A 15,301-nucleotide genomic window follows, 5' to 3' on the forward strand; every position below is an offset into this window, starting at 1 on the left:
GGACAGTGACAAGAGATGCTCCATTTAATGAATACAAGAGAGAAGCCAAGAAGCACCGAGTAGACACTGAATAGGACTAAACTATGTACATAATAGTTTTGCCTTTGTTTCATAATAAATTTTCTTTATATAACTCTTTTGCTGATTTTTAAAGTGTTTACATAAACAGAACAGGTGAAATATCATGTAAAGCAACCATAAACACATGAAAAGACCTAGGTTTACAATTTATGATTAAAACTCTACTATCTACACAATATACATAGACATAAAATGTAAAAACTTAAATATCTTAGAAACAGTAGCCAATCAGTTGTTTTAATTGTCATATTTGAATTCAGCACATCAAAATACATAATAGCACATTTTATCTCTGAAGCAGACGACTTCTCAAAAATTGTAGACCAGTGTAGTTTGCTGTTCTGACATGCAAAGCGACAGAAGATAGATTTCTTAAAGAGATCCAGGCTTTTGGGTTCTTTCTTCTTGGGAGTTGATTTCCTTGACTGTTTTGATCTCTCACTGATGCAACACCACCAGTGAAGATGGAGCCGGGGTATAAAAAAATACTCAAAACCTTTTGACAATACTTGATCTATATGATCAGCATATTTTGAAGTAGCTGAAATGAAGGCAGGATCATCTAAAGAACTTTGCTGACTCCAATATCCCTTCACTGATAGGTAGAGCAACTCTGCTTTGGGATGTTGGTTATAGAATACAAACAGCTGATAGGCTTTTTCTGAACTGTCTCCAATGGAATGTCCAAGGGTATTGTTTTCCCCCATGCACTTCAGTCATTCTAGAAAGGTTTTTAAATCATCAGCTGTCATTAGTGTAGCCTGTGAAAGGGTTTTATTGGGTACCAAAGAACAAAGTGGAAGATCAAAATATTTTCCTGATGAACAGGCATTTCTCAATCATTTAGGATTTGTTGTTCTTCTGATGAACTTAATGAGGAGAGTGATAAGATTCATGAGAACTTGCAACCGGTGACTTGCATATAGATGATACATGTTACAGGGGAACTTGTCCTTGATATTGTGGCCATGAGGGCCAATATGGCCATGGTTGCAGACCATATGGGAAAGGGACATTTGACCAAATCAGAGGAAACCAAGACAAGTTGTGAGAATTAACCTACTATTGGACCTGAGGATGTTCTTTCCCATATCCCTCCCTAGTCTTGTTTTCTTTCCTTTTTGGTGGAAGACTCTCACAAGACTCTTAAGAGGAATCTGTCTTTTGGATGAGGAAATCTCTAATGCAGGAGCCATAATAGGAGATTGAAGGATGTGTGTGGGACTTGCATCCTTAATTGTACTTTCATGTTGATTCAGAGAACTTTTCATCACACAAACCCTTGCTGCTTTCTGAGGAGGGCATCTGCCTGGCACCAAAACTGGGGTAAATTCCAGGATGATTGACGCTGGTTCTCACCAGGACTCAGGGTCATTCCAGGACACTAAAGGACCTGTTGGTGGTGATGTGATGAAGTGGGAGTTTTCTATAGTAATTTTAGGATTCCCATGTGTACTTTACTGTACTGTGCATTGCTACTCAATGAAGGCAAAAGGGTTAACAACGCTTCTGGAACAGCTCAGGACACAGGAGGTACATGGGTCACCTAGCTGTCTGGATGGAAAGGCTAGGTCATTAAAGAAGGGTCTGAAACTTACCCGAATCAACAAAGGATCCAGCAAGACAAGACACCCCCCCTGCTTTATCCTCCCCAGTGACTGAACAGTTCACACCTAAAAGCAGGAAACCCTGGCAGGGGGATATGCAAACTGAGCTGGAGAATAAAGGGAGGGAAATTACCTTGTTTTGAAAACACTGTTGCAAATACTTGCTGAGAGCATTGCACCCTGAAGGGGGTAGTACAAGCCTCCCACAGGAGTTTGCTGTTGGGAGCTATGGAGAGGGACAGGGATTGCTGGAGCCAAAGGCCCAATCTTGGAGACCATAAGCCTACCCTGGTGGAACTGTGTAGGTTCTTGGGGCCCAGCCAAAGGCAGTGCTAGCTCCTTGAGCTGCTTAGAGCCTAAGCAATTGCTTAGTTTGCTTATGCCTAGTACTGGCTCTGGGTCCAGCACATTAAAGGGGTCACTCCCAAGAGACTGGTCACCGTCTGGGGCATAGATCAGACCCTGTGGATCTATTGACAGCTATAAAATTGTTAAGCAATATCCATGCTGAGGGTGCTGTTGCTGACCCCCTCCATATTAACAATTCCTCAGTGACTGCAGCTGCTGATGTAGAGTAGGATTTAACTAATGCTGCCAGAGCTGACAAAAGAGATGTTGAGGTAGAGTTTCCTGAGCACGCCTGTGCAGCTGAATCTGGTACTAAAATAGAATGAGATGCATCTTTGCCCTTTAGCGCTTTTTGTCAAAGATACCATTTGTACTGGCTCCTTGCTATGGTGCAACACGGATGATTCCACTCCAACTTTTTCCTGTAGCAACAACTCCTTTGAAAAGCTCTTCCTTGCGCCTGGCATAGGAGACATGTCTCAGTGCTTGGGGAACTGAATTGGAGTCCGAGCCTATGTCCTTGGACAATAGGGGTCTGTGACTGTCCTGATGGATTGGAGTGTCTCTAGGCTTCCTGATTGTTCCTGAGCTTGGTGTCACATCCCTGGTGACGAGCATTGCAAGGAGGATAAATTAGAAATGAGGAAGTCTCTCTACCAGTGTGACATACCAGAATACAATCTAGACTTTGGGGGGCTGTCTCTCGCTGCCCTTCAACCTTTGATGCCTTACAATGCCTTGCTGTAGTAGCTCCCACCTGGGCTGCTCACAAATAGACTTCTAACATGCAAGCCACACCTTGAGTCTGTGTGTGACTGCAGCCAGCCAGCTACATCCTGGCTCTCACCAGCTTTGGTGATACTGCAAGGTGACCCCCAACATACATCTCTATGAGAAAATCCAAGACTGGGTATGTCTTGAACTGCCCAGCCCTCTTCCGGATAGTACAAGTATATTAAGTCTATTATTCCTTTAAGGGAATAATAATGCTAGTTGATTACCCAAACACTTCAATTTAAACACACTGGGTTAGATAAAACCATAAAACTAAGATTTTGAGAGCATAAGTAATGAGGCATAAGAGTCAGAAATGGTTAAGAAAAAAGTACGACTCTTACTAATATCTACTTAAATTATTTTAGTTGCAAAGCAAACTTTCACCCCATGCTCCCAGAGATTACTGACCAAGCTTTCAGGTCAGAACACCTCCCCCAGAGTCCAGTGATGGCTTCCATTTTGTCTTCTCAGGTGCAGAGAATGAGGTGGGCAGAGAGTGGAGGGGAGGGGTCCTTTTGGGTGTTTGTCCCTTATTTTTATAGTTTCAGTTCCTCTCTTGAAAATCACTTCCAGCTGAGACCTAGGAGACCAAGCATATGTGTGGAAGTATAGTCCCTGCTGTCTTTTCCCTCCCACCTGTTTGAACTTCCCTTCTTTTCCCTCCCTATTTGATGACCAGCAAACTGAGTTTTCAAAGGATACCTTACAAGGCATACTTTGTACAAAGATTATAATAGTGTGAAGGGTGGGAAAAAGGGTGTATTCTCTCACAACCAGGTCTCTGTTCAGAGTTTATCAAAGCTGTTACAGATTTTTTCCATGAGGAAAAAGTCAGTCTGGACTGTCTCTCCTTGTGTGTTTTGCTCCTTGATGGACTTGCATATAGCACACTTAGAGATTATGCTCCTCCCCCCAAACAGTCATGGGTGTCAGAGGAATAACCCCCTCACACGAGAGGGCCATGGCTTGAAGCCAGGAGATCTAGGCTCCACCATTAGCTCTGTTCTGTGCTCCTTTCTTCGTATTTCAAATTGTCTTACTGGCAGTAAGACAAATGAAACAGTAACAATTACACTAACTACAAACATTAACTATTAGTCTAATGATTAAGTAACAAAACCAACAGGAAAAAGAAAAATAGACCACAGAGGGGAACACTCTGTTGTTCAAACTCACTGCCCCAGGCATTCAAAGGAACTGGGGTTGGGATTGCTATGCCCTTTATGCCCTCAGGGGAAGAGGGGTGGCAAGGGAATGCTACTGGACAGTACCACTGAAAGTGTTCCCAACTCCCATGCTGGGGCACACTCCCACATGTGCAATAACTTGAAGAAGCAGCAGTTAGGCTTCTAGAAACATCTGAGGTTCAATTCTATGTGGCATCAGTACCAATGTCTATGGCTGATTGTTGGGATGTGGCTGATCATTCAGAGGAGCTGTTACTCTGGCTCCATTATTGAATGTAACCAAAAGCTGTGTGGTAGAATTATCTGTCATGTCTGCTTTGTGAGGAGCAATATATTCGTCTGTAAGTAGTGTATGATATTTGAGTGAAAAACTAGGAGTCAGAATAGTAAACAGGAAAGATCTGGGAGTTATCAGTTGTCAAAGTTCAAGTATGTCCAGGCTTCAAAAAAGAAAAAAATGAACCCTGCCTTTGCTTTGACATGACCAGCCACCCTGCAGTTTAACATTAAAAACTCATCTGTAATACAGAATAAACGTGAAGAGAAACAGGTGGAAAAAAATCTTTTTTTCTTTTTTCCCAGTTAAGCATCTGTCATGGTGGTTCACTCACCAGTATGGCGCCACCTCCTGGCTGTTCTGGGGGATTAGCTCTTTCCAGGTCCCATATCCCCTTCTGCAGTTTGTTGTATACCCTGCCACTTCTCTCCCTCACACTCTGTGATTTAGTGTGCTCTTTCTTTCTGGCCTAGCCCTCTGGCCAGGTCAGTATAGTCCTTACCCCAGAAGAGGAATCAGTCTTTTTGTACAAATTGTCTCTGCAAGTCTTTCCATTTGCTGCCCAGACAGTGAGTGCTACCTCACCAGTGGCTGGTAGGATAACCCAGGACCACCCTTTACTCCATAATCTACCTCTAATCAGCAGCCAAGGTCTGCACCATCTTAAACCTGCTGCCATTTCCCTGAGCCTTTACATACATCAGTTCCCCTAGATTTCCTTCCTTCCTTCCTTCACTCTCTAATGGCCAGAGCATGGCTATAGACTCCTTCACTGCATTCTCCTTCTGCTGCTAGCTTCCTGTCTCTATACTAGCCCCACCTGTTCCTTCTCAGCTGGGCTCCATTATAATTAAGTGGATTATTTTGGCCACCTAATTCCCCTCAGAAGTGGCCTATCCGGTTAATTGGCCCTTCTAGGCCAGTGTCAGGTGAACACCCCATCACAGGGCCATTGGGCAAAACTTCATCACCACAGAGGCTTTGTGAGCTTCTGCACCTGAGCCCTTACAGATCCTAATGCTGATCTGGGACATAAATGAAATCAGAAGGCCACATCTGGCCAAATCTTAATATCCCTCCAGTAAACCACCAGTCAGCATTGATGGAACTGAGACTTCACTGGCCATGTTCATGAACCCTCTGCTGATAGAGAACACTCCTCTCTCCCTTACTGTCTATGGGTAGCAAGTTAGCTGTCAGATGGCTTGACCATTCAGAGGAAATATGGGATTTTCAAAGGAGCCTAAGGGAATTCAGCACCCAAATCCCACAAATCAGAAGGAGATGGGAACCTAACTCTCAAGCTCCTGTGAAAATACCAGCTTTCGTGCTTAAAAGCATAAGATTGGGTGGGAGCAGCTCATAGCCTTACCACTGACTTCTGAGATGCTGGACAAGTCACTCTTGTGACCTGTAAATTGAAGAAAGTTTCTCCATGTCACAGGGCTTTACTTGCTTCCTGAGCAGCAGGACTGAGCAAGTCTCTGGGTCACTTGGTCAAGGGGTTAATTGACACAGTGTCTGCCCTTTCCCCGCAACATGAGCTGCTCACATACCACTTCCAGATTCTGAACTGTTCTGGTGCAGCTCGAGGGAATGTGGTGAAGAGGGGGGTGTCAGAGCAGTGAGGAGAGATGTGGAAGGGGTTGGAGCAGTGCAGGGAATGGGTGGGAACTCTACACCTCTGCTAACCTTCACTGCTGAGGGCTATGCTCTGAGGGGCCAGCAGAACTTGAGACCACAACCCTTATTGAAGTGTAAGGGATCATCCAAACACTGTTTTGAAAACCCGGTTCAGTGACTAAAGCTGTGATGGAAAAACTGGGTTTCCAAAAAAGTAACTTTTCTACAATCCTTTAGTGAATAAGGGCTCATCTTCCAAGGGACCTTTGGTTTCTGGGAGCTCAGAAGCACTAACAGAGCAGAACCAGTGGAAGGGGGGCACCTTCCCCTTCTGTGACATATTTGAAGTAGAAGGGAAATGGAATCAGCTGGGCCCTCCCCCCCCCCCCCCCCCGTCCTACAATTACCTCTCTCCATCCCCTTATTCAATATTTCCTCCCATGGCTGCTTAACCAGGGCAAAGGAGGGAGTTTAGGCCCTCCCCTTGCCTCCACTAGTCCTTGATCAAGAGAAGGAACCCAAAACTTCCTTTCCCATGCTGCCTCCAGTAATAGGGAAGGGACACTAGGCATAGCCTTCCCCTTGCTGCTGCTGCTTCTAGGGGAAAAGGGCAGGTCAGCGCAGTTCAGAAGAGCTGTGGGGAAGGAGAAGGGGTTCAGCTGTGTCCTCACTGGCTCCATGTCAGTCTCTGCACTGTTTCTACATTCTCTTCCCCAGCTTCTCAACCCTTGAGGAAGAGGGCTGGGGAGGGAGAGTCAAGCTGCTGGACAGGCACGGAGATGCTGTGGGGGGCAGTGAAGGGGCTGACATACAGCCAGTGATTTCTGTGGCTCAGATAATCACTGTGAAGGAGCCAGAGGCTGTGGAACACAAGGATGCAGATTATTTATTTTTTAACAAGGAAATCAAATTCTCCCCTCCCCTCCCCCCCAAACTTCGTAACACAGAGTTAAGGTTGTCTGGTGATGCCTGGTGCGCTTCCCAAACGTCAAATTCAGCTACAGTCAAACCTCCACATATCAAGAACTATAGTTAAAGAACACCCCACACCCAAAACACAACTTTAGCTTTTCCTTCAGGTTATACCCTAACATGTCAATAACACATATATTAGCACTCTAGTCTCAAGATGGCACAGAACACTAGGAGCAGAGCACCATAGGGCAAAATCTAACACTACTTTTTTGCTAAGGCAAAACATGGGTTTAGGTTAGGTGTAGCAAACAGGAGCTACCTCCACCTGACACAAACTGATGCAATCTTGCAAAGTGTTATCACCTCTTCACCTTTCCCCTGAAGATTCCTTCTGAGATTGTCTTCACTTTCCCTTCACTGAGCCCTGGGGAACATATGCATACATGCCACCAGACTGGTGACAATCCCTAAAGTCTCCTGTGCCCTGCTACTGAGGGTATGTCTTCACTACCCGCCGTATCGGGGGGTAGCAATCGATTTATCCGGGATCGATATATCGCGTCTTAACGATATATCGATCCCTGAACGCGCTCACCGTCGACTCCGGAACTCCACCAGAGCGAGCGGCGGTAGCGCAGTTGACGGGGGAGCCGCGGCCATCGATCCCGCGCCGTCTGGACCCCAGGTAATTCGATCCAAGATACTTCGACTTCAGCTACGCTATTCGCGTAGCTGAAGTTGCATATCTTGGATCGATTTTCCCCACCACCACCCCAGTGTAGACCAGCCCTGAGACAGACCTCCTCCCTGAAATGAGGCATACTTGTTCCCCTGAGTTACACATGCATCTTTCCTCATATTAGTGAAACCTCTGCCAACCTGTTCCTACTAATCCCACCATTCAATAGCTACTCCTGATACTGCAGCTGGACTGTGCAAATAAACACTGTAATTCAAATCTGTGGAAGATGGGACAAACTGGCATATTTTTAGTCATCCAGGGCTACTTATTATGGCATACCCCTTGCTGAAACCTTCCCCGGGGTTAGTGCTAGCTGCAGAGGGCAGAGTGGTGATGTGTACCTTAACTCTTGGTTTCCTGCTTTGAGTGTAGCTGAACTCACCCAGTGATGCCTTGTGTCCTTCCAGAAAGTTAACACTGTACTCAATAAATTTTGGGGCAGATAATGCCAACAAAGGATAGGCATGCACCCTGAGTGATTGCCCCTACATTACTCCCTTACCAATAAGCACCACTCAGTCCAGTGAACTTCCTCGGACTTTCCTCTAGATTTTCTTGTGGCCAGGCAACAAGAAAAGAATGAAACTGTAGAATCTGGATTTGATCAAAAGTTGAGAACTATCAGCATATTGAAGACACATTGGACAAAACCACTTCAGTTTCCGGAAGGGGTTGGGGTTTCCACATGCCCTTGGAATAGGAAGGGTGACCAGAAAGAACCCAGTGGGATCCCACATAGCTGAGCTTTTGACAGAAAATGAGCAGGTAGTCTCTGTAGCCTCTTGGGGAGGAAGGAGTAAATGAACCTACTCATAAATGATCCTTCAATACCACCAATCGAAGGCTGCAAGTTTATTAAAATAAGTGTGAATAAATTGCCCTGGGCTATTGTCATGAGTTAATCATCCATGAACGTCCACAGTCTGTTCCTTTTATAAAGGTCTGAAAGCAGAGATCCAGGACATCTGTGCAGTCTAATTGTTCCCAGGCACACCCTCTTAACACTTTACATATTGCACTTTTCTACTACCGCCTTTAACTGCTATCTCCAAGTATTTTACAAAGCACTCTTTGGGAAGGTTATCCATGAACTGCTGTGGAGGTACTCGGATGATTCTTTGGTGGGGTGGGTGGCTGTATCTGTGTAACTTCTAGGCTTTGATCCAGGAACTTTACCCTCAGAATATCCCAGTTCTAAAAATACTCTGCACTGTGACTACTGGTGTCGTTTACTTGACCTGTTGGTGTAAGGAATAATTCAGTCTTGCTTTTTAGTAGCTTCACTTATGTTCTGATGTTAAGAAGTACTTTCCCAAGTAGAGCAGGCCTATTCTGACTCTTTTTCCTTGCAAAACTTGAGCTCTGATTCAGGACAGATCAGTAATTAGAGGTGAGGGTTCAGCAATGCGATAATGGTTGAATGGCCTAATGAAACTTGTATACTGGAGCAGGGGCTTGCAAACTTCACTGCACTGCAACCCCCTTCTGACAACAAAGTTACTATATGACCCAGGGGGTGCGGAGCCCGAGCCCCACTGCCCTGGGTAGGGGTAGAGCTTGGGCTTCAGCCCTGGGTCCCAGCAAATCTAATGCTGGCCCTGGCAACCCCATTTTGGTCCTGACCCAGTTTGAGGGCTGCTGTACTAGAAACTATTGTAAATTTCTGCTAACTAAGGCTCTAAAATAGCAGTTAAATAATAATCCAATGATCCATACAGTAAATATTTAATGAAGAAAGCACATAATTTGCTAAACTATTTTTAACTTATGATAATCAAAATGCCAGCTGTTCAACACCCTATGTGAAATAAATCTGGAGTCTTAATCCAGTTCGTTGTAGATAAGTGTCCACATCACCATTAGGTTTCCTTTGTTGACAGTAATAGCAGAGAGGCCTAGGATTGAATGGGAGGCAGAACTGCCATTTTATTGACAGGGTGGTTCTTCCAGATCAGGAGTGTGGGGTTACGACTGCCTATGCACCTCTCACCAGCACTAAATTGGGGTGGGGGGCTGTGAGAGAAAATGTCTCTTTGAATGGAACTCTAAAGCTAGGACTGAAATAGTAAAGCTATTTTGGAAAGTCCGAGAAATTGTAAGTTTAGACGTTTGCAAAAGCTGTCATAAAACTCATCAGTCTTTATGGAACAAAATAAACACCTATCCAGTTAGCAATTGTAAGGTCCTAAACAGGGTTTATTACCTCTGCTATGGCTGCAGTGAGACAATCAATTTGAAGGATGATCCAGGAGCACTTGCTAGGGTCAGAATTTAAACAAATCAACGTTTAGCAGTTCAGCATTTCAGTATGAGTGATGCATGTTCGTTTAAAAATGTTGCACATGCTGATCCATAGAATCTGTGGGCTTTAACAGCAAGACAATTTTTAGAGTTTAAAAATGCTCCATGATTCAGACATCTGATCCAAAGACCTTTTTGCAGTCCATGGGAATCTCTGTATAGACTACACTGGGCTTTGAATCCTTGTAGAAATGAACTCTAATCTCTGTAGCCAGATCCAGAGCTGCTTGTATTGAAACTCTCCTATGCAGCTTTGTTTACATTTGCTGTGAATTGGGGTTTGGCTTTAACAAATAGGCTATTGTATTAATATTAAAATGCATGCAAGAACTATTCTAAGATTTCATAGCTGATTACTTTCATGTGTGTGTCCTGTGCTGGTGTGGAACAATACTGACAGTGGTTGATTAGACTTATCACATTTGTGTGGCCATCTTGAGTGACTTGGCAGAGGTTTAATCTGCAGTACCTGCTAAACTCAGGACAAGGTTGGTCAAACTGGATTAAAGCGGTTATGTCCAGGCTACTGTGTTTAAGAACACTTCGCTCATCTTAAAAGTTGCCCAGTTTTTTTTCAAATTCTGTTGCTGTTCCAGTAACAAACTAAATGTTGGATGAATTTAACCCTATGTATGCTCAATGGAGACTTGCAATAGTGTTAATTTCCAGGATGGATTGATTTAAATCAAGGGAATGTAAAACATCAAGTGGGAAAGCCTTGACTGAAATCAGATTTTAATCAACTTTTTCATTTATACTTGTTGTTGTTTTCTTAAAAACGGATGCATTCTCAGGGGCTCATATAACCATTAAAATATCTTGATTTACAATTAAATAGAACCTTTACACTAGATTTGGTACATCGTTTTGTTACTTAGTAGGGTACACTATAACTATATACATTTAGCTCATTATTTTCAGATTCTTAATAAAGTTCATTTTTAGTATGAAACGGATGCAGAATATTTTTTTTATTTACTAGATAACTTTCTGCTCATGATTTGTCATGAAGCATTATGATGGTAACTTGGAATTTAATTACACACGCGGCATATACAACTTATTTTTATTATACAAAACAACCTTAAATGTTTTGGACACATAAATTTCTCTTATCAAAATGTTTCACATTTACAACTAATTATTTAATAAATAGATGGATTAACTGTAGTCACTGAATTAAATTGATTATTTCAGGTCAGCTTGGGAGATTTTTCTCATATGGCTATGTGACTGGAGCTTAAGTTCCTACTCACCTAAGTATCTTGAAAATGAAACAGTCTAAGTTACTAAGCTGACCTTTTGTGCCAGCTTGACCTCAAAAGTTAGAATCAGGGGAAAATAGTTAAAAATCAAAAGTTTTTTTTGATAGAGGCTCAGGGTTCAGCATATTATTTCATGTTAAATGTTTAAGAGATTGTAAATTTAGGCCTAACGTGTCATGGGATATTCAGATTTCATTTTAAACAGGTTTATTTTTTAAAAGGAAAAAAAACTTAATAATCAAAATCCTTTTTAAAGACAAAAATCTGATTGATTTTTTTTTAAATCCATTTTTATCCACCCTGTTAATTTCTAGTGTCTTCTCCTCCTTCAGCTAAGTACCACAGATGATTACTAAGTATCCTCTTCTAAAGTTCCATCTTGAGCCAATGAGACTCTTAGCCTGTATAAGGGCCACAAGATGTGGCCTTTTTTTTTTTTTTTTTTTTTTTTTTGCTGCTCTTTGCATCTTTACTAGGAAAAAAGATGTGTTTAACTCCAGTTAGCTAAATCAAAGTAAAATCCTAGTGAAGATCAGACCAATGTGTTGGCCACAAGGTTGAGGGGTTTTGTGCTGACTTCCTTCCCCCCCCCCCCCCGATGGGACTATCAGTTAACTTTTACTCCATTATTTTACTCAATAAAATAAATCTTACAGAATAGTAACCTTGTCTCTCTCTAAAATAAAAAATAGTGGCTGTTTAACACATCTCTTCAAACTGTATTTCAGGTACAGGAGTGTTTGTCTATACATGCCACAACATCATCTTGTTTTTTGGGGGGGGGGGGGGGGGGGGTTTGAGAAGACCACTCTTCTGGTGTAAGAGTAACCCTAAAGAAACCATGGTATGCACACACTCTTACCACTGTGCAGATGCAAGCATTTCTTTTAAAAAAGGCCAAACAACAAGTTAATGTTCACGTGTTTGTGCTTTTTAGTATTGTTGCAGCTTTTACCTTAGAAAACTACTGTGCATCTTTTCTGACCAGTTTGATGGATAAACCTATTTTGCTTTCATTTTTTGGTCACTACCTAAAAGCCATGTGAGTGACTTGGAAACTCAAAAAAATGAGCAGATGCTCGAGTTTTGAGAACAGCAGAAAGTGTCTGGAACTAAACACTTTCCCCAGTAGTCTGACAAGTCTCAAGCATTGGGTATATTGTGGGGGAAGGGAAGGACGGGAAGGGAGGGGAAGCTTTTTGTGGGTGAGTCACTAAACCTGGAGGTTTCAGGCCTATGTAAATATTTTTGTGGCTGAGTTGTGTTTCTTAAGGAATAAGAGGTTGCCATTTCACAGCCATCTTGGCCAGGCCACCCAGATTAATGAAAATACTGTTTTTCAATGGCTTTTCCTGGATATATGAAACTGCTGTTCTTTCCATCCCCAATGCCCTAGAAACTGATACAGATTAACTATATTGGTTTTTCGCATCTGAGTACCCTTATAAAACTTGATACAAAAGAACCAAGGGTTATATTGTAAGCAAGACACAAGAAGTAATTCTTCTACCTACTTAGCACTGATAAGGCCTCAACTGGCGTATTGTGTACAGTTCTCACCATCACACTTTGGGAAAGATGTGGACAAATTGGAGAGCAACAAAAATAATTCAATGCCTAGAAAACCTGACCTACCAGGAAATACTGGGGGGGAAATGGGTTTGTTTAGTCTGGAGAAGAGAAGACTGAGGGGGGGACATAGTTTTCAAGTACATAAAAGGTTATTATAAAGAGGAGGGAGATAAATTTTTTCTCCTTAGCCACAGGACAAGAAGCAATGGGCTTAAATTCCAGCAAGGGAGATTTAGTTTAGACATTAGGAAAAGCTTCCTGTCAGGGTAGTTAAGCACTGGAACAAATTACCTAGGGAGGTTTTGGAATCTGTCATCAGAGGTTTTTAAGAACAGGTTAGACAAACACCTGTCAGGGATGGTCTAGATTGTATTTAGTCCTACCTCAGTGCCGGGGACTGGACTAGATGACCTATCAAAGACCTTTCCAGCCTTACATTTCTATGATGCTTTGTTTTGACTTTTTGAAGTTTGAACTTAAAACTACACTTAAATATAAAAAGAACAGGAGTACTTGTGGCACCTTAGAGACTAACAAATTTATTAGAGCATAAGCTTTCGTGGGCTACAACCCACTTCTTCGGATGCATATGCATTCTTTTTGCGGATACAGACTAACACGGCTGCTACTCTGAAACCTACACTTAAATATGCAATTATGTTTTTATCAGTTGACAGTTGTGCTGCTGGACAGGATAAATAGCTTTAATACTTTGAACTTGCTTAGCTATTCTTTAAAGTGTGGGTGCCTTCAATTAAAAAAAAAAAAGTCCTAAGTACTTACTACAGTAACAGCTTACTGTCCTTGTGGGTATTACCTTTTATTAAGTAAAGGAATTGCAGCAAATACTGCAGTAAAGCAAAATATATGATTGGTAACTTAAAAAAAAAAAAATCACAGTGCATGTTGGTACAAAGCCAACACCTGAGTGAAGGGAAGGTGGGAGGAGAGGTAATGTCAATCTTCAAATTACTTCCATCTGTATAACATGTGTGAATGTGTCTCCAACAGAAAATGATCCACAGTCTGTTTCTTATAAACTGTTCTGGTGATATATTCTTGGAGAAGCACTGGAAGAGCGTTGTGAGCCAATCTGTGTGTGATTATTTCTTTGAAGCTCAGGAGAAAGCAGCTGATGTTGAGAATGTTCCCCCTGTCATCTCAACGCCCCACCACTACCTCATCAGCATCTACCGGGAAAAAATCTTCTTTGTGTCTGTCATACAGACAGAACTGCCACCACTCTTTGTAATTGAATTCCTGCACCGAGTAGCAGATACTTTCCAGGTCTGTCGCTGATAAATTCTTTGAATTTTCAGATTGGCCAAGTGTGTCTCTTGCACAAGTTTAAAAAAATAGTAGCAAAACCCTCTCTGTCAATAATCTGATTCCCCTTGTGATCTATGGTTTTTTTTTTTTTTTTTTTTTAATCAGAGTTTTGCTTAATAAAGCACGAAGTCACAAAAGGTTTGCTTTGCTTCTTTACTTGTGGATATTAACTTGCAGTAAACATACACATCAAACAGAACAAATACTGACTTACACAATCTTACCAAAAGGTGGAAGTTTTTGTATTGTTCATGTTATACTGACGCATCTGGTGTAATAAAACTGCCCATTACAACTGGAATTTTTGTAATACAGCTTACCATGATGCAGCTTAAAGCTACTTGACAGATGAAACGAATAGCACTGAAGAACCTACATGGTGGTGTATTCAGAGTATTCCCTGAACTGAAAACTGAACAATGACCAGAGACTGTACCCGTACTTGCACTGGACTCTATAATAATCCTGTGATTTAAGACGCGTCCAAAAATGCCCTTGCTAGAATTATTATTAGTTTGTTTTATAAGCAAAATAAACTTTAAAGTGTTTTTAATATGAATAAAAATCCTTTCCCTTTTGTAATCTCTGATTTGTTTAGGATTATTTTGGAGAGTGCTCTGAGACTGCAATTAAGGACAATGTGGTTATTGTGTATGAGCTTCTAGAAGAAATGTTAGACAATGGCTTTCCATTGGCAACGGAATCAAATATCTTAAAAGAGTTGATTAAACCTCCCACGATTCTGCGCTCTGTTGTCAATTCCATCACAGGTATGATTAAAACAGATAACTAGCTTTGAAGTTTTTTAAATAAAATGAATTAACTACTCTTTGGGAAGATCAGTGGTTCAGTCAAGCTGGAAGGGCATATTGAGTGGGGTCCCACAGGGATTGGTCCTGGGTTCAGTTCTGTTCAATATCTTGATCAGTGATTTAGATAATGATATAGAAAGTATACTTATACTTTGTGAATGATACCAAGATGGTGGTGGTTGCAGGTGTTTTGTAGGATGGGATTAAAATTCAAAATGGTCTGGACAAAAACTGGAGAAATGGTCTGAAGTAAACAGGATGAAATTCAATAAGGACAAATGCCAAGTACTTCACTTAGGAAGGCACAATCAGTTACACACATACAAAATGAGAAATGACTATCTAGGAGGAAGTACTCTGGAAAGCGATCTGGGGGTCAGAGTGGATCACAAGGTAAATGAGTCAATACCATTGCCACTGTTGCGCAAAAAAAAAAAAAAAAAAAAAAAAAAAAAAAAAAAAAAA

General features: G+C 41.9%; 1 protein-coding gene across 2 annotated transcripts in view; it reads left to right on the plus strand.

Annotated features, from left to right (window-relative positions):
- LOC112106603 (adaptor related protein complex 3 subunit mu 1) overlaps nucleotides 1-15,301 on the plus strand; it is a 45,308-nt gene that overhangs the window by 18,247 nt on the left and 11,760 nt on the right. For both annotated transcript variants that reach the window (XM_024199948.2, XM_024199949.1), the window contains exons 2-3: nucleotides 13,707-13,982; nucleotides 14,623-14,794. In XM_024199948.2, coding sequence (XP_024055716.1) covers nucleotides 13,710-13,982; nucleotides 14,623-14,794 — 445 coding nt within the window. In that variant the 5' untranslated portion in view covers nucleotides 13,707-13,709. The remainder of the gene's footprint in view (nucleotides 1-13,706; nucleotides 13,983-14,622; nucleotides 14,795-15,301) is intronic.

This window comes from Terrapene carolina, unplaced genomic scaffold (assembly GCF_002925995.2).
Source record: "Terrapene carolina triunguis isolate 2854851 unplaced genomic scaffold, T_m_triunguis-2.0 Scaffold147, whole genome shotgun sequence".
Lineage (NCBI taxonomy): Eukaryota > Metazoa > Chordata > Testudines > Emydidae > Terrapene > Terrapene triunguis.